Source organism: Aquarana catesbeiana, linkage group LG10, assembly GCF_042186555.1.
Source record: "Aquarana catesbeiana isolate 2022-GZ linkage group LG10, ASM4218655v1, whole genome shotgun sequence".
Taxonomy (NCBI): domain Eukaryota; kingdom Metazoa; phylum Chordata; class Amphibia; order Anura; family Ranidae; genus Aquarana; species Aquarana catesbeiana.
This window is the reverse complement of record NC_133333.1, coordinates 35,508,198-35,532,007: the sequence shown is the minus strand read 5'-3', so window position 1 is coordinate 35,532,007 and position 23,810 is coordinate 35,508,198. Positions and strand designations below refer to the sequence as shown.

Here is a 23,810-nt window from a genome sequence, read left to right as displayed (position 1 = left end):
ATGGCGGCCGGCGCTGCCGCTCGATCTTCCCCCTAGTGCTCAGTGGAGAGAGGAAGGGGGCTCGATCCATGCAGCCAATGAATCGGCTTCTTTAGCTGCATGGCCCCTCCCCTCTCCACTGAACACACGGCGTCGCCGTGTCTTGCCGAAAAGTTCCCCAGCTCGGCTATTTCCGCTGCTCGTACTGTGCAGGCGCGGGTCCTTACTTGCCGAGGGGAACTTTCTCGGCAGAACACGACACCGGCCGCTCCTGGATGAGGGAAGGGTCTGCACTGAGGGGGGGCCTGCACTGAGGGGGGGGCTGCACTAATAGAGGGGGGCTGCACTAATAGAGGGGGGTCTGCACTGATGGAGGGGGTCTGCACTGATGGAGGGGGTCTGCACTGATGGAGGGGGTCTGCACTGATGGAGGGGGGTCTGCACTGAGGGGGTCTGCACTGAGGGGGTCTATACTGACTCTGCTGGGGGCACCTGATGCAAGGACAGACTCTGCCGGGGGCACCTGATGCAAGGACAGACTCTGCTGGTGGCAGGCGACATGGCTAGTGACACGCTCAGGGATCCCACTGATTCGGCATTATGGTGAGTTGAATGATTTAATTTTATATTACAATGTAATAATAGAAATAATGCGCTTCAATCATCCTGACACCATAACAACCATGGTGCCGGGATGATTGATGCGTTAACACCAGGTGTTTGGAGTATCTTTATCTGCTGATTGTTAAACTTTCTAGAATACACATATTTTTTTGTGTAGGATCTGGGGCTGCTGTCCCGTCATTCCCCTCTCCCCCCCCCCTCATTCATCTCAGACTCTAACCACACCCTCTTGAGCCATGCCCATTTAAACCACGCCCACTATTTCACGTAAGCCACACCCATTTTTCGCCGCAACGCACTTGTATTTTTGCGAAGCCACGCCTACGAATGAATGCCCCGCCCCCTGATTATTGTACGGCTCCGCCTACAGCCAAAAAAGTGTCCCACATATTTTTTTGCAATGTTGGCAACTATGCCTTAGCTGTGCTGTAGTAACCATCGGGAGAGTAGGGATTAAAGAGAAGAAGCAGGACACACTGGGGAAACCAGGTAGGGTGGTATAGAAAGAGCAAGGCCACTGGGGGAGGATAAAAGTTGCTCATTGACCTAGCAGAATAGACTATAACGTTCAATCCACGGAGTCCAAACCAATGCAAACTTACGTCTTTTAATCCAGGAGGTACCATACCAGGCTACTCTTTACCTTTGCCAGCTGCAGAGTGAAGGACCACCAAGCTTTGGCTAGGACTTGTTTCGCTGCTGTAAAAAAGGAAAGTAAAGAGGAGGAACTGTGTATTTGTTAAGTGCCCGGGCAATTTAGTAAGGCTTCTTTAGGATTTTTCAGAATTTCTCTCCCCAGAAGAGTGTAGACCAGTGGTCTCCAAACTGCAGCCCGGGGTCCAAATGTGGCCCTTTGCTTGCCTTTATCTGGCCCTTCGGGCACTATTTCATTCACTGACACCAACAATGGGGCATAATTCTTTGCAATGACACCAACGATGGGGCCCAATGACACCAATGATGGGGCACAATTCCTGTCAATGATACCAACGATCGGGCACAATTTCATCCAATGATGGAGCACAACTCCTCCCAATGGGCTCTTGCTTGCCCATCTGCAGGCCCGGGACCGACATGGCGGGTACTAGCGGATGAAGGTGAGGGAGAACAGCGGACACACGTCTGCTCGTCTCCCCTTCTTGCTGTAACCTAGAAAGCGATGTGTGTGACGTCACTTCCCGGTCAGTCTCTCAGTGCCCCCGGGTAGCATAGCAGGGAGGGGATTTATCGCAATGCGATCTGCATTGCATTACATTCAGTTGAGCCCTGAGTAGAAATGCGGGGTCTTCTGGACCCCACATGTCTCATTAACCACTTCAATACTAGGCACTTATACTTCCTTCCTGCCCAGACCAATTTTCAGCTTTCAGTGCTCTCACACTTTGGATGACAATTACTCAGTCATGCAACACTGTACCCAAACAAAATCTTGATCATTTTTTCAGACAAATAGAGCTTTCTTTTGGTGGTATTTAACCCCGGAACATTTGGCTGCTCAATGACCAGGCCATTTTTTGCAATACGGCACTGCGTCGCTTTAGCTGACAATTGCGCGGTCGTGCAACGCTGTACCCAAACAAAATTAACACCCTTTTTTTCGCACAAATAGAGCTTTCTTTTGGTGGTATTTGATTACCTCTGTGGTTTTTATTTTTTGCTCTATAAACAAAAAAAAGCGACAATTTTGAAAAAAAAACAATATCCCCATTCCTGATAGTTACAGACTCCATTCTGACCGCAGACGCCTACCTGCGCCTTCCTACCAAGTTGGGGACAGGGTCTGACTGTCATCTCGCAACCTCTGACTCCGTGTTCCCTCATTAAAACTTGCACCATGGTTTATTGGGCCTTTCCATAGTCTCCGTAGGATCAACCCAATGGCTTACGCTTTAGACCTTCCTTCTAATATGCAGATTTCAAATGTATTTCATGTCTCCTCAACCGTTTCACCACTTTGGTACCACCTCCTCACCCAGTTCAGGTTGAGAACCGTGAGGAGTATGAGATACAATCTATCATTGATCCCCGTAGGTTCCGTTGGCGCATGCAGTACCTGGTTTGGAAAGGGTACGGTCCAGTCTTGGGTCTTATCCTCGGACATACATGTTCCTGTGCTCCTCCCAGCCTTCCATAGATGTTTTCCCCTCAAACCTGGTGGTCCTCTGAGGGGAGGGGTCATTCAGGAGGGGGTACTGTCGGGGCTGTGGCCCAGCCCTGCCTTATCAGAGCTCTGTGCTCAGCTGACGGTTAATTGCCAAAGACTCTTCCTTCCACAGTGACTCACCTGATCTTAATTTCCTGCTTGTCAGCTAGAGCTGCTGGTTATATAAACTCCTTGGATCAGATCTGTGCCTTGGTCAACATATCGGGACTCTCTCTGCTGTGTTTTCCTGTAAAAGACTTTTGCTTGGCTGACTTCCCTTCTGGTTCCTGATCCTCTTTGCTGCACCCTACTTCGCTGATCTCAGGACTCCTGTTTCTCTGGCTTGTTCTGACTACCCGTCCTGGCTACCGAACTCTGGCTATGTTTTCACTAGGTTTGCTCTGTTTATACCATTTTATTAAATAGTGTGATTTTTACTGCACTTCTGTCTCAGTCTGATTCATGGTTCTTGACAAGGTACTTGGGTACTCTGATGGGCTGATGATAGGTACTCAGGTATTCTGATGGGCTGGTGACAGGTACTCAGGTACTCTGATGGGCTGGTGACAGGTACTCAGGTACTCTGATGGGCTGGTGACAGGTACTCAGGTACTCTGATGGGCTGCAGATAGGTACTCGGGTACTCAGATGGCCTGGTGATAGGTACTCTGGGGCTGGTGACAGATACTCGGGCTGGTGACAGGTACTCTGGGGCTGGTGACGGGTACTCAGTTGGGCTGGTGACAGATCCTCTGATGGGCTGGTGACAGGTCCTCTTTATTTGTGGGGCTATCGGGCACATCACTGTACTGCAGCACATTTTTTCTTCTAGGTCTCCTCACACACTGTGGAGGTGAACCCAGAAACGGCACTACAGCCGTTTGTTGACATTTGTGATCGGCTGTGGTTGGACACAGCCGGTCACGTTGTAAAGAGCCAATTTCATTGGCTCTTTACCCTGGTCGAGGATGGGCTGTGTCCAAAGGGACAGGCCTTATCCCCGATCACCGCTCTGCACACCCCTGGGGGCGCACACAAGCGGCGAGAATGAGCACAACACATGTGACTGGCTGTGATTGGACACAACCGATCACGTGGTAAAGAGCCATTTTTATTGGCTCTTTACCCTTATTGGGGATGGGCTGTGCCCCATGATCGCCGGGCTGCGCGCCCCATGGGCACGCAGTTGTGGCGAGAACAGGCGGATGTCATATGACATCTTATTACTATGGCCCGGTATGGAAGTGGTTAACCACTTGCTTACTGGACACTTAAACCCCCTGCCTGCCCAGGCCAATTTTCAGCTTTCAGCGCCGTCACTCTTTGAATGACAATTGCGCGGCCATGCAACACTGTACCCAAATTAAATTTTTATCACTTTTTTCACACAAATAGAGCTTTCTTTTGGTGTTATTTAATCACTTCTGTTTTTTTTTTTGTTTTTGCTAATACGATAGGTTGCACTGATAGGTGGCACTGATGGGTGGCACTAATGGAAACTGATAGGCACTGGTAGGTGACACTGATAGGCAGAACTGATAGGTGGCACTGATGATGAGACACTGATTGGCAGCACTGATAGTTGGCACTGGTGGTCATTTATTGGTGGCACTGGTGGGCACTGATAGGTGGCACTGGTGGGCACTGCATAGCAGCAGCGGCTCTCCGTTATCGGGACCGATGTCCCTCCGACAAAAGCCGGTAATCTCTCTGTTTACATCACGTGATCAGCTGTCATTGGCTGACAGCTAATCACATGGTAAGGGGCCGGGATCGGCCCCTTAATCCGATCTGTGATCAGCCGAGTCTCATTGACCGCCACAGGTGGCGCATTTTCAGGAGGACATACATGGATGCCCTCCCAGCAATTAAAGTGATTGTAAACCTTCAGTTTTTTTTTTTTTAAATAACAAACATATCATACTTACCTCCACTATGCAGTTAGTTTTGTACAGTGTGGCCCCGATCTTTGTCTTCTGGGGTCTCCCTGGGAGAAGCATTCTCTAGGGGGGTTACCTTACGGTAATCCCCTTTTTGTCCCCTATGTGATGAAAAAAAAAGTTAAGCAAAGAAACTTTTTTTTTTTGCTAAAAAATTAAGTTACACCCAAGCACATAAACGCATACCCCGGGGGCGCCTACTTGTGAAAACGTTGATTGCGATACACATGTTACATATCACTGCGCAAGCCAGAGTGTGAACAATAATTTTAGCACTCCGTAACACTAAACTGATGACCTATGGGGGGGGGGGGGGGGGGCTTTTGATGTGTTGCCCTTTAGAAAACATAGGGTACTGAAATTTATTGCCATTTCGCGGGTGCATACAAATTTAAGATTTGCCATGTTGGGTATCTATTTACTTAGTGCAACCTTTCTTTAATATTTTACCAAATATATGGATAGTTTATTATTTGCCCTAAAATTTGCTTAGTGTGTTTTTTAAAGAAATGTAATTTTATTCTCTATGGTGTCTGCTTTCGGAAAACATATAATGTTTGGGGGTTTTATGTAATCTTCAGGCCTGAAATGATTTTGTAAACATGTGCAGAAAATGCAAAAGTGGCTCTGGCAGCGAAATTAAAGCATCGCAATTTGCTCCTCCAGGGAAAACAAAGTTATTTGCTGATGCCCATCATAATCAGATATTCCCCAGTTCCGCTAATCTTTCCTCATAGCTGAGCTCCTCCATGCCTCTTATCAGTTTGGTTGCTCTTCTCTTCACTTTCTCCAGTTCCCCGATATCCTTTTTGAGAACTGGTGCCCAAAACTGAACTGCATATTCCAGATGAGGTCTTACTAATGATTTGTACAGGGGCAAAATGATCTCTCTCTCTGCAGTCTATACCATTTTTATTGTAGGAAGTATATAAATAATACCGCACTGTCAAAAGGGCCGCAAATGACAGTTGCGAATAGTGTATCTAAAAATATAATGGTGCAGCGCTAATATCATTTAAAATAAATCAAATGAGAATATACCTTATATACCCGAGTATAAGCCAAGTTTTTCAGCACATTTTTTTGTGCTGAAAATGCCCCCCTCAGCTTATACTCGAGTCCTCCTCTGCAGCCTAATCCCCCGGCGCTGTGATACATTCGGTCTAATCGGCGGCCATGCAGTGTAACCAAGCGCCGTCAGTGTTCAGCCTATCACGGACGGTGTTCTGACGAGAAAGGTCCCCCCATCGGATAGCGTCCGCCCTGTACTGCGCAGTCGCAGCACAGAGGACATAGGAGACGCCGAAGGTCTCCGAAAATGAACACTTGTTCATGAGCTCTACACGGCGCCTGCGCACTTAATACTACATTCTGTCACACGCTCCCGATATACCTCATGATCAGCTGTTCTTCTTCGGAGACTTTTGGCGTCTCCTTTATCCTCCGTACTGCGCAAGCGCTGCATCTGCGCAGTACAGGGCGGACACTATCTGATGGGGGGACCTTTCTCGTCAGAACACTGTCCGTGATAGACTGAACACTGAACTCACTGCTGGGAAACCGAGTCAGTGTTCAGTCATGGAGAAGGACAATGAGGAGGAGGCGGCGCTTATTTACACTGCATGGCCACCGATTAGACTGAATGTATCACAGTGCCGCGGGATAAGACTGTAGATGGGCACAGCGCCAGGAGATAACGCCGGCACAATGCCGATCAAGGTACTTGAGGATGAGGCATGCAGATGGACACAGTGAGTCTGCAGATGGGCAATGTTGACCCTCTTTTCCACTTACAGTAGCTGCAACATTCTCATCCTCGGCTTATACTCGAGTCAATAAGTTTTCCCATTTTTTTTGTGGTAAAATTAGGTGCCTCGGCTTATATTCAGGTCGACTTATACTCGAGTATATACGGTATAAGTATTTTAAACTAAAATGGAACCCATAATAATGGTAATTATTATATACCACAGTGATAGTATTACATACATATACAGTGGGGACGGAAAGTATTCAGACCTCCTTAAATTTTTCACTCTTTGTTATATTGCAGCCATTTGCTAAAATCATTTAAGTTCATTTTATTCCTCATTAATGTACACACAGCACCCCATATTGACAGAAAAACACAAAATTGTTGACATTTTTGCAGATTTATTAAAAAAGAAAAACTGAAATATCACATGGTCCTAAGCACAATTATTGAAGCGGGATTTCTGTGGACTTGCCTCACGCCACAGGTCTCCACCAATCAAGAGCTGGCAGGAGAGACACTTGATGCCTGAGTCCCCACACCGCCATATATTTCCTTGGAGCCTCCCTTCCCTTGTTGACCGCGGCTATAGTGAGGAGGGTGAGATCGATATTTATCCAATTGTTTGATCGTTTATACCCGCAGAGGTGCTTCGCTCATTTGGTGTGTAACCACCGACAAGTCTGAATGATTCATGGGGAGTAGGTCCTATTGAATCTATACACTCCGGTAAGCCCCGGTATTATCGGTGACGGTGTTCTATTCTCACTTTTTTATGCACTTTAAGAGACGGTCCAAATTAATAATGTTGTGACCGATAAGATTCACATATGCACTTTAACTGGTTCACGACCGGCTCCTGTACATTTACGTCGGCAGAATGGCACGGCTGCGCAAAGTAACGTACCCGTACGTTACTTTGAATTTGCCGCCGCGTGCGCGCGCCTGCCGCGATCTCCGTGAGTCAGGTCCCGCGGACTCGATCGCTGCGGGCATACCCGCGATCGCCTCACGGAGAGGACGAACGGGGAGATGCCATTGTAAACAGCATCTCCCCGTTCTGCCTAGTGACAGTGTCACTGAATCTCTGCCCCCTGTCATCGGGAGCAGAGATCAGTGACGTCACACACACAGCCCATCCCCCTGACAGTTAGAATCACTCCCCTAGGACATACTTAACCCCTCCCCACCCCCTAGTGGTTAACCTCTTCACTGCCCAGTGTCATTTATACAGGAATCAGTGCATTTGTATAGCACTGATTGCTGTATAAATGACAATGGTCCCAAAAATGTCCGATGTGTCCGTCATAATGTCGCAGTCACAATAAAAATCGCTGATCGCCACCAAAACTAGTAAAAAAAAAAATTATTAATAAAAATGCCATAAATCTATCCCCTATTTTGTAGACACTATAACTTTTGCGCAAACCAATCAATAAATGCTTATTGCGATTTTTTTTTTACCAAAAATATGTAGAAGAATACATATCGGCCTAAACTGAGGAAAAAAAATGTTTTTTAATATATTTTTTGGGGATATTTATTATAGCAAAAAGTAAAAAATAATGCGTTTTTTTCAAAATTGTCGCTCTTATTTTGTTTATAGCACAAAAAATAAAAATCGCAGAGGTGATCAAATACCACCAAAAGAAAGCTCTATTTGTGGGGAAAAAAGGACGTCAATTTTGTTTCGGAGCCACGTCGCACGACCGCGCAATTGTCAGTTAAAGCTACGCAGTGCCGAATCGCAAAAAGTGCTCTGGTCAGGAAGGGGGTAAATCCTTCCGGGGCTGAAGTGGTTAACCGCATGCCGACCAGCTGCCGCAGTTAGACTGCGGCAACAAGGCTTGGCTGCGCGAATCGCCGTCATGGTACGTCGGTACCATAGACGGCCACTAGGGGGCGCGTGTGCCCCCCCCCCTGCTCGGCCACGGAGCCGATGGGAGTACCTGGCAGTCGCGACCTCCGCCACGCTCCCACGATCACTCGGGGCACATGGAGAACCGGGATCTGTGTGTGTAAACACAGTTTCCAGTTCTCTGAGGGGTGAAGAGACAGTTCGTCCGTTCATACAGAGTATGAACAGCGATCTGTCATCTCCCCTACACAGTCCCCTCCCCCCTTCAGTTAGAACACACACTAGGACACACTTAACCCCTTCACTGCCCCCTAGTGGTTAAGACCTTCACTGCCAGTGACATTTTTACAGTAACCAATGCAATTTTATAGCACCGATCGCTGCAAAAATGACAATGGTCCCAAAAATGTGTCAAAATTGTCTGACATGTCCGCCATAATGTCCCAGTCCCGATAAAAATTGGAGATTGCTGCCATTACTAGTAAAAAAAATAATAATAATAAAAAAGCCATAAAATCTTTCCCCTATTTTGTAGATGCTATAACTTTTGCACAAATCAATCAATATACGCTTATTAGGATTTTTTTTTACCAAAAATATGTAGAAGAATACGTATCGGCCTAAACTGAGGGAAAAAATTGTTTTTTTTATATATTTTTGGGGGATATGTATTATAGCAAAAAGTCAAAAATATTGCTTTTTTTCAAAATTGTCGCTCTTTATTTGTTTATAGCGCCAAAAAAAAAAAAACGCAGAGGTGATAAAATACCACCAAAAGAAAGCTCTATTTGTGGGGGAAAAAGGACGTCAATTTTGTTTGGGAGCCACGTCGCACGACCGCGCAATTGTCAGATAAAGCGACGCAGTGCCGAATCGCAAAAAGTGCTCTGGTCTTTGGGCAGCCAAATGGTCCGGGGCTGAAGTGGTTAAGATACATTCTTCTATCAACACTTTATCACCAAATGGACTCTGATTTATTTTATTTGATAACATTATTTATTTATTTTTTATTTGTGTACAGTTCATTTTAAGTTGCTTCACTGCACCTGTATTTTTCAATCACTATATTTCCATAGTTCCATATTTGGAATTTTGGAACCTTTTGCACTTATATATTTATGTAATAATATCACTGTCATATAATAATTACCATTTTTATTACAAGACGTCTTCCAACATTATTACCTGACCTCACAAATTCACAACTAAATATTAACCGCTTAACGCCCGTCCATAGTACATTTATTGCGGGCAGCCATCAACGACAGGCTTGGCAACGTACCTGCACATCGCCACCTGTTTCTCGGGCATGCATGTAGCAGAATACATTATTGACTATGTTTTATAACAGATACAGTGCCTTGCAAAAGTATTCACCCCCCCTGGATTTTTACCTATTTTGTTACATTACAGCCTTTAGTTCAATGTTTTTTTAATATGAATTATATGTGATGGATCAGAAGACAATAGTCTAAGTTGGTGAAGTAAAATCAGAAAAATATATACATAAAACTATTTTTCAGAAATAAAAAAACTGATAATTGCCATGTGCGTATGTATTCACCCCCTTTGTTATGAAGCCCATAAAAAGCTCTGGTGCAACCAATTACCTTCAGAAGTCACATAATTAGCGAAATGATGTCCACCTGTGTGCATTCTAAGTGTCACATGATCTGTCATTACATATACACATCTTTCTGAAAGGCCCCAGAGGCTGCAACACCTAAGCAAGAGTCACCACTAACCAAACACTGCCATGAAGACCAAGGAACTCTCCAAACAAGTAAGGGACAATGTTGTTGAGAAGTACAAGTCAGGGTTAGGTTATAAAAAAATATCCAAATCTTTGCTGATCCCTAGGAGCCCCATCAAATCTATCATAACCAAATGGAAAGAACATGGCACAACAGCAAACCTGCCAAGAGAAGGCCACACACCAAAACTCACGGACCGGGCAAGGAGGGCATTAATCAGAGAGGCAGCACAGAGACCTAAGGTAACCCTGGAGGAGCTGCAGAGTTCCACAGCAGAGACTGGAGTATCTGTACATAGGACGACAATAAGCCGTACGCTCCATAGAGTTGGACTTTTTGGCAGAGTGGCCAGAAGAAAGCCAATACTTTCAGCAAAAAGGTTTTGAGTTTGCAAAAAGGCATGTGGGAGACTCCCAAAATGTATGGAGGAAGGTGCTCTGGTCTGATGAGACTAAAATTGAACTTTTTGCCCATCAAAGAAACTGCTATGTCTGGGACAAACCCAACACATCACATCACCCAAAGAACACCATCCCCACAGTGAAACATGGTGGTGGTAGCATCATGCTGTGGGGATGTTTTTCAGCAGTCAGGACTGGGAAACTGGTCAGGGTTGAGGGAAAGATGGATGGTGCTAAATACAGGGATATTCTTGAGCAAAACCTATACCACTCTGTGTGTGATTTGAGGCTAGGACGGAGGTTCACTTTCCAGCAGGAAAATTACCCCAAACACACTGATAAAGCAACACTTGAGTGGTTTAAGGGGAAACATGTAAATGTGTTGTAATGGCCTAGCCAAAGCCCAGACCTCAATCCAATAGAAAATGTGTGGTCAGACTTAAGGATTGCTGTTCACAAGCGCAAACCATCCAACTTGAAGGAGCTGGAGCAGTTTTGCAAGGAGGAATGGGCAAAAACCCCAGTGGTAAGATGTGACAAGCTCATAGAAACGTATCCAAAGCGACTTGGAGCTGTGATAGCCGCAAAAGGTGGCTCTACAAAGTATTGACTTTAAGGGGGGTGAATAGTTATGCACATTGACTTTTTGTTATTTTTGTCCTATTTGTTGTTAGCTGCCATAACCCCGGTATCCTCGTGTTCAGCCGGCGGTCTTCTAAAAGATAAAAGTGGTCTCTTTTATCGGCGGTGGGAGAGGGCCTTACTGGAGCTGTCAGCAGCGGCGGAGTCGATCGGGCCCTCTCTGTGGCTGGGCATGGAGACGAGTGAGGGCCCCCAACCGTCTCCATGACATTGCAGGGCAGAAGGGACGTCAAAACGTCCCTTCCACCCATAGCTCTTAAAGGGGAATTTAAAAAAAAAAAAAATTTTATTGCACTTTAGTGTAAATATATGATCTGAGGTCTTTTTTGACCCCAGATCTCATATTTAAGAGGTCCTGTCATACTTTTTTTTCTATTACAAGGGATGTTTGCTTTCTTTGTAATAGTAATAAAAGTGACACAATTTTTTTTTAAACAGTGTAAAAATAAAGGGTAAAATAAATAAGAAAAAAAATGTTTTTTAAACGCACCCCGTCCTGCCAAGTTTGTCTGCAGAAGCGGACGCATACGTGAGTAGCGCCCGCATATGAAAACGGTGATCAAACCACACATGTGAGGTATCGCTGCGATTGGTAGAGCGAGAGCAATAATTCTAGCCCTAGACCTCCTCTGTAATTCAAAACATGCAACCTGTAGAATTTTTTAAACGTCGCCTATGGAGATTTTGAAGGGTAAAAGTTTGTCGCCATTTCACGAGCGGGCGTAATTTTGTTTTCAATTATTTTTATTAAGATATTATTCACATAAAAACATTCCATGACATTTCATCACAAAACCTTATTAAACATGCTTAACATATACATATAAATAAAATAAAACACATAATCACCACAATCGACATAGTTCTTGCATCAATCTCATAGTACCAAAAATATAAAATGTTAAGTATTTTCCATGGTCTCTCCCCCTTCCCATCCCCTAGGGAGAAAAAAGGGAGAGAAAAAAAAGCCCCTTTATTTCTTTCCTTCCCTTTTTTAAATAATCTAAACTTATTAGTGAAATGTAATCCTTTACTTTAGTGACCCCCGCTCACTTATTATTTATTACCAATCATATTTATCCTTTATCCCTTACTTTAACTCTAAAAATCTGTCCCAAACCTATTATGTTTATTTTGAAGAGGAGAGAGTCGCGACTCTACCAATATTATATTATTCCTTAGTGAAAAAAAAAATGCGCAATTTTGAAGCGTGACATGTTGGGTATCAATTTACTCGGCGTAAAATTATCTTTCACAATATAAAAAAAAACTGGGCTAACTTTACTGTTGTCTTATTTTAATTCAAAAAGTGCGCTTGTAAGACCGCTGCGTAAATATGGTGTGACAGAAAGTATTGCAACGACCGCCATTTTATTCTCTAGGGTGTTAGAAAAAAATAGTATAATGTTTGGGGGTTCTAAGTAATTTTCTAACAAAAAAAAAATGTTTTTAACTTGTAAACAACACATCTAAAAAAGAGGCTTGGTCCTTAAGTGGTTAATACTGACGCCATTTTACCATAGTTAACATTCTTATCCTTTAAACTATAGGTATGATGTTAGTACGACCTAACCCCATTTTCACCAGATAAGGGGATAATATGTGTATATAACTGGACATGCATGTTACTACCTCTTACATAAGACTCGTGTAATTCCCTATATATAGGTTTCCACAAATGTTTGGCCATGTAGTGTATTTGTTTAGGTATCTTTTAGCATGGAAGTGTGATTTCTCATCTTTCTATCTGTTCGTCTATCCATCTATCTAACTTTCTATCTGCTCCTCTAAGTAAATCTCTATATTTCGGGACATTCGTTATTTTGCAGAACATCCCAGAAATGTCAAGCAAAATAGGATGTACAGAAACGGCATCCCATTGTTCTGAAGAAGAAAACTGCAATCAGAATCTTAAAGACAATACCAAAGATGTCACATGCAAATCTCACGCTTGTCATGAAACTGGTAGAAGTCAAGGTGATGAGATTCTGTGTAGTGAGCGTGCAAGTAAGTATTTGGCACCTCTCAGAATAACCCAGAAACCTTTGTTCCTGGTTCTTGCTAAAAAGAAATAAAAGCAAATTGATAATATTAAAAAAAAAACACAGAATAATTATTGTAATATACACTGCTCAAAAAAATTAAAGGAACACTTTTTAATCAGAGTATAATATCAAGTCAATTCAACTCCTGGAATATTGATCTGGTCAGTTAAGTAGCAGAGGGGGTTGGTAATCAGTTTCAGCTGCTTTGGTGTTAATAAAATTCACAACAGGTACACTAGATGGGCAACAATGAGACGACCTCCAAAACAGGAATGGTTTTACAGGTGGAGGCCACTGACTTTTTTTTCCCCTACTCATCTTTTCTGACTGTTTTCCACTAGTTTTGCATTGGGCTAGGGTCAATGTCACTACTGGTAGCATGAAGTGGTACCTGGACCTTATAAAGGTTGCACAGGCAGTCCAACTCCTCCAGGATGCGATACGTGCCATTTCCAGAAGGTTTGCTGTGTCTCCAAGCACATTCTCAAGAGCATGGAGGAGATTCCAGGAGACAGGCAGTTACTCTAGGAGAGCTGGACAAGGCCATAGAAGGTCCTTAACCCATCAGCAGGACCGGTATTTGCTCCTTTGTGCAAGGAGGAACAGGATGAGCACTGCCAGATCCCTACAAAACTACCTCCAGCAGGCCACTGGTGTGAATGTCTCTGACCAAACAAGAAACAGCCTTCATAAGGATGACCTGAGGGCCGGACATCCTCTAGAGGGCCCTGTGCTCACTGCCTGGCACCATGGAGCTTGTTTGCCATTGAACACCAGAATTGGCAGGTCCACCACTGGCGCCCTGTGCTTTTCACAGATGAGAGCACCCTGAGCACATGTAACAGACATGAAATGGCCAGGAGAAGCCGTGGAGAATGTTGTGCTGCCTGTAACATCGTTCAGCATGACCGTTTTGGTGGTGGGTCAGTGATGGTCTGGGGAGGCATATCCATGGAGGGACGCACAGACCTCTACAGGCTAGACAATAGCACCCTGACTGCCATTAGGTATCGGGATGAAATCCTTGGACCCATTGTCAGACCCTACACTGGGGCAGTGGGTCCTGGGTTCCTCCTGGTGCACGACAATACCCGGCCTCATGTGGCGAGAGTATGCAGCCAGTTCCTGGAGGATGAAGGAATTGATACCATTGAATGGCCCCCATGCTTGCCTGACCTAAATCCAATAGAATACCTCCGAGACATTATGTTTCAGACCATCCGATGCCGCCAGGTTGCACCTCAGTCTGTTTAAGAGCTCAGTGATGCCCTGGTCCAGATCTGGGAGAAAATACCCCAGGAAACCATCCGTCGTTTCATTAGGAGCATTCACCGACGTTGTCAGGCATGCATACAAGCAGGTGGGGGCCATTCAAACTACCGTGTACCATTTTGAGTTGCTGCAATAAAATTTCAGCAAAATCGACTAGCCTGCTGCATTAATTTTTTCACTTTGGTTTTTGGGTTGTCTTTGAAATCAGACAACTTTCATTTCCATCAAACGATGTGGCATCCTTTCTTTCCTAACACATTAACCAGTCCATATCAGTATAGATATCCAGCATGATATTTTTCCCATTGAGATCTGATGTGTTTTCAAAGTGTTCCTTTAATTTTTTCGAGCAGTGTATTATTATATAACACATAATAGTATTGATATGTAAAATGATTTCACATTGCTGAATGACAGTACTTTACAAACAACAGCCACGACTTGGACGGTAGCAAACATCAAATGTACTCTTGAAAAAAATTCATTACTTCATATTTTCTAGCTTCAAAGAAAGAAGAGCACAGCAAAATGAATGAGGAGCAATGCAACATGGATGAAGAGGGCTGCAACATGGATGAAGAGCACAGCAACATGAATGAAGAGCGCAGCAACATGGATGAAGAGGGCTGCAACAAGGATGAAGAGCACAGCAACATGAATGAAGAGCACTGCAGCATAGATAAAGAGGGTTGCGACATGGATAAAGAGTGCAGCAGCATGAATGAAGAGTGCAGCAACATGGATGAAGAGCACAGCAACATGAATGAAGAGCGCAGCAACATGGATGAAGAGGGCTGCAACATGGATGAAGAGGGCTGCAACAAGGATGAAGAGCGCAACAACATGAATGAAGAGCACTGCAGCATGGATAAAGAGTGCAGCAGCATGAATGAAGAGTGCAGCAACATGGATGAAGAGCGCAGCAGCATGGATAAAGAGTGCGGCAACATGGATGAAGAGCGCTGCAACATCGGGTACAATTTAATAAGCAAAAAAAGAATAATATACGTGGAACTGAATGACCTACAGGATAATGACTTCCTCTGTAAGTGTACTTAAATTTTTTTCATTTACAGTGAAAAAATAAATCCTTAGTAGTTATACCATATACAGAATATTATTAACCACTTCATATCCTGCCTATAGTAAAATTATGTCCACAGATGGGATCACCCATCCTGGGCGGGCGTCATATGACGCCCTCAGCTCTCCGCCTGAGGTGCGTGCGCGCCCGCTGTGTCACTGAGGAGCCGATGCGCATGCCCAGCGGCCGCGATGTGCACCGGGCACCCACGATCGCTCGTGACAGAGCAGGAACAGCAGGAAATAGGCGGGATATGAAGTGGTTAATAATATTCTGCAAACACACAGATACACGTCCTGTTAGGGGAGAGGAGACAGATTGTGTGTTCCTTGTATATAGGAACACCGATCGGTCTCCTCCCCCGTCAGTCCCATCACCCCACAGTTAGAACACACAGTCAGGGAACACATTTAACTCCTTGATCGCCCCCTAGTGTTAACTCCTTCCCTGCCAGTGACATTTATACAGTAATCAATGGCTATTTAAAGCTCTGATCGCTGTATAAATGTCAATGGTTTCAAAACAGTGTCCGATCCGTCCGCAATGTTACAGTCCCAATAAAAATTGCAGATTGCCGCCATTAGTAGTAAAAAATAATAAAAATGCCATAAATCTATCCCCTATTTTGTAGATGCTATAACTTTTGCGCAAACCAATCAATACACGCTTATTGCGATATTTTTTTTTTACCAAAAATATGTAGCAGAATACATATCGGCCTAAACTGAGGAAAAAAATGTTTTTGTTTTTTTTTTAAATTGGGATATTTATTATAGCAAAAAGTAAAAAATTTGTTTTTTTCAAAATTGTTGCTCTTTTTTTGTTTATAGCGTAAAAAATAAAAACCGCAGAGGTGATCAAATACCACCAAAAGAAAGCTCTATTTGTGGGAAAAAAAGGACGTCAATTTTGTTTGGGTACAGCATCGCACGACCGCGCAATTTTCAGTTAAAGCGTCACAGTGCCGTATTGCAAAAAATGGCCCGGTCAGGAAGGGGGTAAATTCTTCCGGGGCTGGTTAAATATTTACTCCAGTCTACGTAAGTAGCGCTACCCCCAAAGAAGCCGCTAAGTAGATTGCATGGAGTCCTTTCCCCAATAGTTGCCCTGCACCACCCAGGCACACAGTCACTTAGAACAGGGGTTCTCTTTTTGGTGTTTTTATTTTTGGGTAACTTGGATGGGGTTAGGGAATTGAGTGAGATACTATGTACAAGTAGGAGGACACTTTCTGTTCTGTAAAGCTATGAGCCAGTAGCAACTTGAGGAGATTATTCGTCCTCTGGTGAGAAGTCCAAGCAAAGTCCTTAAACAGGGAATTAAATAGACTAAGGTCTTCAGGACTCTGGACACTGTCCACTTTACACACACACAGCTGACTCTAACACACAAGGGATGGCCTCAGGCCACAGTCTATAGGCTATCTCTTCAGTCTGTACGTACAAATTTCCTTGAAAAATTGGTTGCCTCCTTCCAACATCCTTAGCAAAATTTTCTCTGTGTGATACCAAACTAAACCCTCAGAAGACAGTCCCTCACTCAGCTCTCTGAAGCTTCCAGCAAAGCAGGCCTCCAGGTGGCCCACCTGAAGCCTCAACATGTATGGCAGGATGGCCTAAGGGGGCTAGCAGGCCCCCCTAGGCTCTGATCTTATTCCAAGGAAAAATACCAAGCTACTTTCTGTCTCAGAGTATTTATACAGACTCCCAGCTGCTATCAGGGTGACCCTCCCCAGGGACTGGCCTGGGCTGTCTAAATGTTTAGCTGCTGATTAGACTCTTCCTACTCACTAATTTCCAGAGCTTTCTGGACTAATCGGGGGGAAGCAGTCAATCCTGCAGCTACTGAAACATAGAACAGACCAAAACAATCATATTTTATCACAGTTTTGTGATAGTTTATGATTTTGGGGTTGTATTCAATAAGTGCAAAGAGACATCATACAAACACTTGTAGGCATACCATTTAATTAAGTAATGACAGATACAGAGAAATGTAATAATATTAGAAAATACTGTATAACAAGAATACTTAAGCAAAGATGCTGTTTCCCCACGGAGTCTCACCAGCTTTAGCGGCGTGGCCAGATGATCAGGCACAAGCTTGCTCTGGTAGAGTGAATATTCAAAGTTATAACTGTAGTATATAGGACCTGTGCGTAAGGAATGGTCAACCCCTGGCCAACTCCCCTTGCAAGCTAAATGACCTTTTAAAGGAGAAGTCCAGTCTGGGCTTCTCCTAAGGGTCACAGGAGTTCACTTCGCTTTGCACTCCTGTGACCCGTTTTCAGCAGAGAGCTGTCTGAAATCCACTCTCTGCTGACGTCACCAGGTTCAGTCCAGGCACCGCGTCATCCTGACTTCGGAAGTCTGGATCCGCCAGGTGCCTGGACTGATGAAAGTCTCAACTTCTCAGTGACTCGCTGAGACGGCCGCTCCCCTCCACAGTTCAGCGCTCCAGTGAGCTTGGAGGAGCAGAGCAGGAGAGCTGCTGATTGACAGCCAGCAGCTCCCCTCTCGGGGAGCTGAGGGAAGTGAGCCATCAGCGGTGTTCGGTGGCTCGGTTCTCAGCGCAGAGATGTCAGACCGATGCTGCATCCACCTAGATAAGTATGATTAGGGAAAGAACCCCAAACCCATACTTCTCCTTTAAGGACCTGGTCAGTTTGTAATGAGATTTTTTTGGTATGAAGTCAGCTAAGGTAACCAGGAAACCAGGATACTGGAGGATTTCTTAGATATGGTGAGACAACTAGACAACTTTAAAGCGGCTTTTCACTGCATCTGAGCACCACAAATTAAAAACACTATTTGATTAATTTTTAATATTCAAAGCAAACTATGTCTCCATGCTTTATTTTGTTGAAAAATCACTTTGAAAAACACTCCACTTAGCATTTCTGGCCGTAGCCAGGCAAATAAGTCATGTAGCATGTACTTCCTGGAATCCATCTGCCTATAGCTGAGGCATACACGCAGGAGAGTGTGTTTAACTGAAAAAAAAAAAACTCCTCCACTCCTGAAGACTCCTGGGATGTATGACATAATTTGCCTAGGCAAGAAACCAGGAAGTAACTGAAGAAATGTGTAAATAAAAAAGTTTAAAACAAGTAAATATGATACACTTTCCTATATCTATTCAATCTATTTACTAATGCTAGTAGCATAAGGATTAATACTAGTCAATGTTGATAGGGAGAATGAAGTTACACTTTAATATGTAAATATGCAAATTCCCCATCAATTCAACACAGCCACACTGGTTACAGTGAATCGATACTAAATTTACCTAACCCTAGCACCTATCTAGGAGGGTGCTACCACACTGCTAAATGACAGTACTTTACATACAACACCCATGACTTGGACAGTAGCAAACACCAACAGTACTCTTGTAAAAGCAAAACAGATCATTTATGTTTGTGAATGTCCAGTGGGTAGTTAGCAGTCCTGTACAGATATCTACTTATGCATTCATTGCTTTATATTTTCTAGCTTCTAGGGAAGAAGAGTGCAGCAACACTGATGAAGAGCACAGCAAAATGGATGAAGAGTGCAGCAACACTGATGAAGAGCACTGCAACACTAATGAAGAGCGCAGCAACACTGATGAAGAGCACTGCAACACGAATGAAGAGCGCAGCAACACGAATGAAGAGCGCAGCAACACGGATGAAGAGCGCAGCAACACAGATGAAGAGCACTGCAACGCGGATGAAGAGCGCAGCAACGCGAATGAAGTGCGCAACAACACGAATGAAGAGTGCAGCAACACTGATGAAGAGCACTGCAACACGGATGAAGAGCGCAGCAAAACTGATGAAGAGCACAGCAACACGGATGAAGAGCACTGCAACACGAATGAAGAGCGCAGCAACACGGATAAAGAGCACTGCAACACGGATGAAGAGCGCAGCAACACAGATGAAGAGCACTGCAACGCGGATGAAGAGCGCAGCAACGCGAATGAAGTGCGCAACAACACGAATGAAGAGTGCAGCAACACTGATGAAGAGCACTGCAACACGGATGAAGAGCGCAGCAAAACTGATGAAGAGCACAGCAACACGGATGAAGAGCACTGCAACACGAATGAAGAGCGCAGCAACACGGATAAAGAGCACTGCAACACGGATGAAGAGCACTGCAACACGAATGAAGAGCGCAGCAACACGGATAAAGAGCACTGCAACACGGATGAAGAGCGCAGCAACACAGATGAAGAGCACAGCAACACGGATGAAGAACGCAGCAACACGAATGAAGAGCGCAGCAACATGGATGAAGGGTGCTGCAACGGGTACAATTTAAGAAGCAAAAAAAGAATAATGTACATGGAACTGAATGACTTACAGGATGATGACTTCTTGTGTAAGTTTACTTGATTAACCTTTTTTCATTTAGGCCCCTTTCACACGATCGGCCCACCCGGATCCGCCTGATCAGCCATTGATTTCTATGGGCAGGCTATTGTCAGCAGATGTGTCCACTGACACCCGCCTGCCGTCCGACCCGACAAGATCCACTCAAAACAGACGGATGGCGATACTTTCGCCATCTGTCCACCAGATTGGATTGGATGAAAACGGACAGCCTGTCCGTTTTCATCTAATCTCCCATAGAAGACAGCGGGGCTCTGACAGGTCTGTCCCTGCACAGTGAGCAGAGAGAGACCTGTCACCCGCCTGCTCAGCGGAGATCAACGTAGAGCAATCCCCTGCTGAGCTAGCGGAGTCCACCCAGCCTTACAGTGAATACAAAAATCCTTAGTAGTTATACCCAATGCAGAATATTATTAAATACTCACTCCAGTGAGTCCTTTTTAAGTAGTCAAGTTTTCATCCAGACTACTTTGTGACTCTTGTCTGTGTACTGGCGGTCCTGGAACACATCTGCTAAAGATAAAAATAAAAGTAAATAAAACACCTGGATTTGATGGCTTTCACCCATGGGTTCTCAAAGAGCTGAGTTTTGTTTGCTTGTTATTTGTTATGTCAAAGCCATTGTTTCTAATTTGTAGAGACTCTTTAATGACTGGAATAGTACCACTGGATTGGTGTAAGGCCAAAGGCCTATATTTAAGAAGGGATCCAAATCTTTACCAAGTAACTATAGACCTGTTAGTTTAACTTCTATAGTCTGGAGGATACTGGTAGGGTTTAATAAAAGAACAGGTAGAAGAGTTTTTGCTAGAAAAAATATTTTAAGCAACAGACAGCATGGATTCACGAAAGATGGAAGTTGTCAAACAAATCTGACTTCTTTTCATGATGAGGTAAGTAAAACCTTGGACAGAGGGGTGGCTTTGGATGTGGTATACTTGCATTTTGCAAAAGCATTTGACAAAGTTCCACACACATGACTAATGTGTAAGGTAAAGTGTACAGGCTTGATAAATTCAGTATTCAGAGAATAGTGAATAATGAGTCATACTCTGAATGGTCTAAGGCAGGGGTAGGCAACCTTTCAGAGGCTGAGCTCTACCTGGACAACATGGAGGAAATAAAAGAGCTCCCAATAAATGGCGACATGAAGAAGACATAGTGGGGTTGATATACTAAAACTGGAGAGTGCAAAATCTGGTGCAGCTGTACACAGAAACCAATCAGCTTCCAGGTTTTATTGTCAAAGCTTAATTGAACAAGCTGAAGTTAGAAGCTGATTGGCTACCATGCAGAGCTGCACCAGACTTTGCACTCTCCAGTATTAGTAAATCAACCCCAGTGTGTTACAGTAGTGTCCTCTGCCCCCCTTCACATGCCCTCCACAGTAGTGTCCTTTGCCCCCCTTCACATCATCCCCCCCCCTCCCCCCACCACAGTAATGTACTTTGCGCCCCACCCCCAGTAGTGTCCTCTGTCCTCTTTACATCACCCCCCCCCCAACACAGCAGAGCTTCCTGCCCGTTGCACATCACCACCCCCCCTACACTGTAATGTCCTCAACCCATCCCCACTGTAGTGTTCTCTGCCCCCCATCGCAGTGCCCTCTGCCCCCTCTGAATGGTGTCCCCTGCCCCCTTCACATCACACCCCCCCCCCCACACTGCAGTGTCTTCTGCCATTCTTCCCTCAACCCCCATGGGCACATCACCTACCCCCCCCAGGGTCTTCTGCCCCCCTCACATTATCCCCTCCCTCCACACAGTATCCTCTGCCCCCTTTAACTTACCTCTCCATAGTTTCCTTTACCCCTCTGCCCCCTCCATAGCAGTGTCCTCTGCCCCCTTCACATCACAACCCCCCCCCACTATAGCATCCCCTGCCCCTCCCCCCACAACAGTATCCTCTGGCCCCTGCACAGCACACCCCCACCCCCCGGACACTGTCCATACTGGCCCCACCCCCTCATACCAGTGTCCTCTGCCCCCCCTCAATGGAGTCTCCTGCCCCCTTTACATCACCCAACCCGCCCCCCCACTGCATTTTCTTCTACCATTGTTCCCTCAACCCCTGGGGGGCACATCACCTACCCCCCCCCCAGTGTCTTCTGCCCCCTTTACTTTGCCTCTCTGTAGTTTCTTTTACCCCTCTGCCCCCTCCATAGCAGTGTCCTCTGCCCCACTTCACATCCCCCCCCCCACTATAGTGTCCCCTGCCCCTCCCCCCACAGCAGTATCCTTTGGCCCCTGCACATCACACCCCCACCCCCCGACACTGTCCATACTGCCCCCACCCCCTCATACCAGTGTCCTCTGCCCCCTTCTCCCCCACTGTCCCTTTGTAGTGTCCTCGGCCCCTCCTATACCAGTGTCCTCTGCCACTTTCTCCACCCACTGTAGTGTCCTCATCCCCTCTGCCCACCTCACCACCACAGTAGTCTCCTGTGCTCAACCCCCCTAAGCACTCTCCTACCTGACAGCATGTGTACAGCAGAGCAGTGAGTGGAAGGCAGTACAATACTGAATGAAGGACGGGAGCTGCTGGACTTAACTTTTCATAGTAACAAGATGGTGATTGGTTGCTAGGACCGACTGGCATCCCAGCAATCAATTACCTGCTGGTTAACTTGAAAGGTTAACTGAGGCAGCTCCTGTTCCTGCCCTCCATTCAGTACTGTGCTGCCTCCTGCTCTGTAGTGGAGATGAGAGTGGTGGAGGCAGAGGCGAAGGATCATCAGTGGTGTACCCCAAGGTTCAGTGGTGGGACCCTTACTTTTTAACATGTTTATAAATGATATAGGCAAGTCCATATGGTGCTTCTGTGAAAATTCGTGAAGTGCAACACTCAAAATGTGGCTTGAACTTCGATTTGGTGTTTGTAATGAAGGAGGCCGCTTACCAGATATGGTGAATCTCAAATTATAGAGATCAAACTCGCTCAGCAATAGGGCGTTCAGCCTGAGAGTAATCCTCCTAGGGCTCCTCCAGAGCCGGTATCCTTTTCCATACAACAGACTGTTTGTTCTCTTTTATGAACGGCACTACCAGATACTTCTGTATGGTCTTCCACTTTGGGGTATATTTACCAGGTAAAAAGAAGAAAAGGCTTCATGGTGCAGTATCTTCGTTTAAAAGATTTTTAAGGCTATAAATCTTTTAAACGAAGATACTGCACCATGAGTGTTGCACATCAGGAATTTTCACAGAAGCACTAGATGGACTTGAACATATCTACAATTGAATTTGCATTGTTTTCATTGTATTTGGTTGCGCAATTTAATGTCTTTTTACAAATTTATGAGCTGAATATTCAGGCTTTCTTAAGTTGCAGCACCGTACTTCACAAGTCATACACCATTTTCTGTTTAATTGCATGTTAAGGATTAATAATTTATTCACTATTTTCACATATTAATTTATTTCAAGATTGGGGGGCAGCGGTGATTTTAAACTTTACACTATATATAATATAGGGTCTGGGATTAAAAGTACCATTTCAGTTTTTGCAGATGACACCAAGCTATGCAGTGGAATAACGTCCTTACAGGATGTCTCCAATTTAAGAGCTGACCTCAATGCACTGTTTAATTGGGCAGCTATGTGGAAAAGGTTTAATGCTTATAAATGTAAAGTCATACATTTAAAATGAAATCTTTATTTTTTGGCAATAACATGATGTGAGTGGATTTCTGCCAGTCACAGGCTGTGTCACACCCCTCCAGCCTGTGTCTTAGGATAAGAGGGAGGTGAAGCCTCCATTAATCAACATGTAATATTCCACCCCCAATGTGTTTAGCTAATTAGTGGGCATGGAGGGGGAGGGAGTGGGTTGTCATTTACCACTGTGTATCTGCCAGCATGTGTGACTCTATAGTCTCATGGACTACTCAGATGTGATAGGGAGGAAATGCTCAGTATAGAAACTCACTGAAAAC

The 23,810-nt window shown here is 44.8% G+C and overlaps 1 protein-coding gene across 1 annotated transcript in view; it reads left to right on the top strand.

Moving 5' to 3' along the window:
- Positions 1-15,317: 15,317 nt before the first annotated feature.
- Positions 15,318-23,810, top strand: part of LOC141109831 (uncharacterized) — a 38,588-nt gene continuing 30,095 nt past the window's right edge. The window contains exons 1-2 of the mRNA XM_073601094.1: positions 15,318-15,456; positions 18,990-19,865. Of these exons, the coding sequence (XP_073457195.1) occupies positions 15,318-15,456; positions 18,990-19,865 (1,015 nt within the window). The remainder of the gene's footprint in view (positions 15,457-18,989; positions 19,866-23,810) is intronic.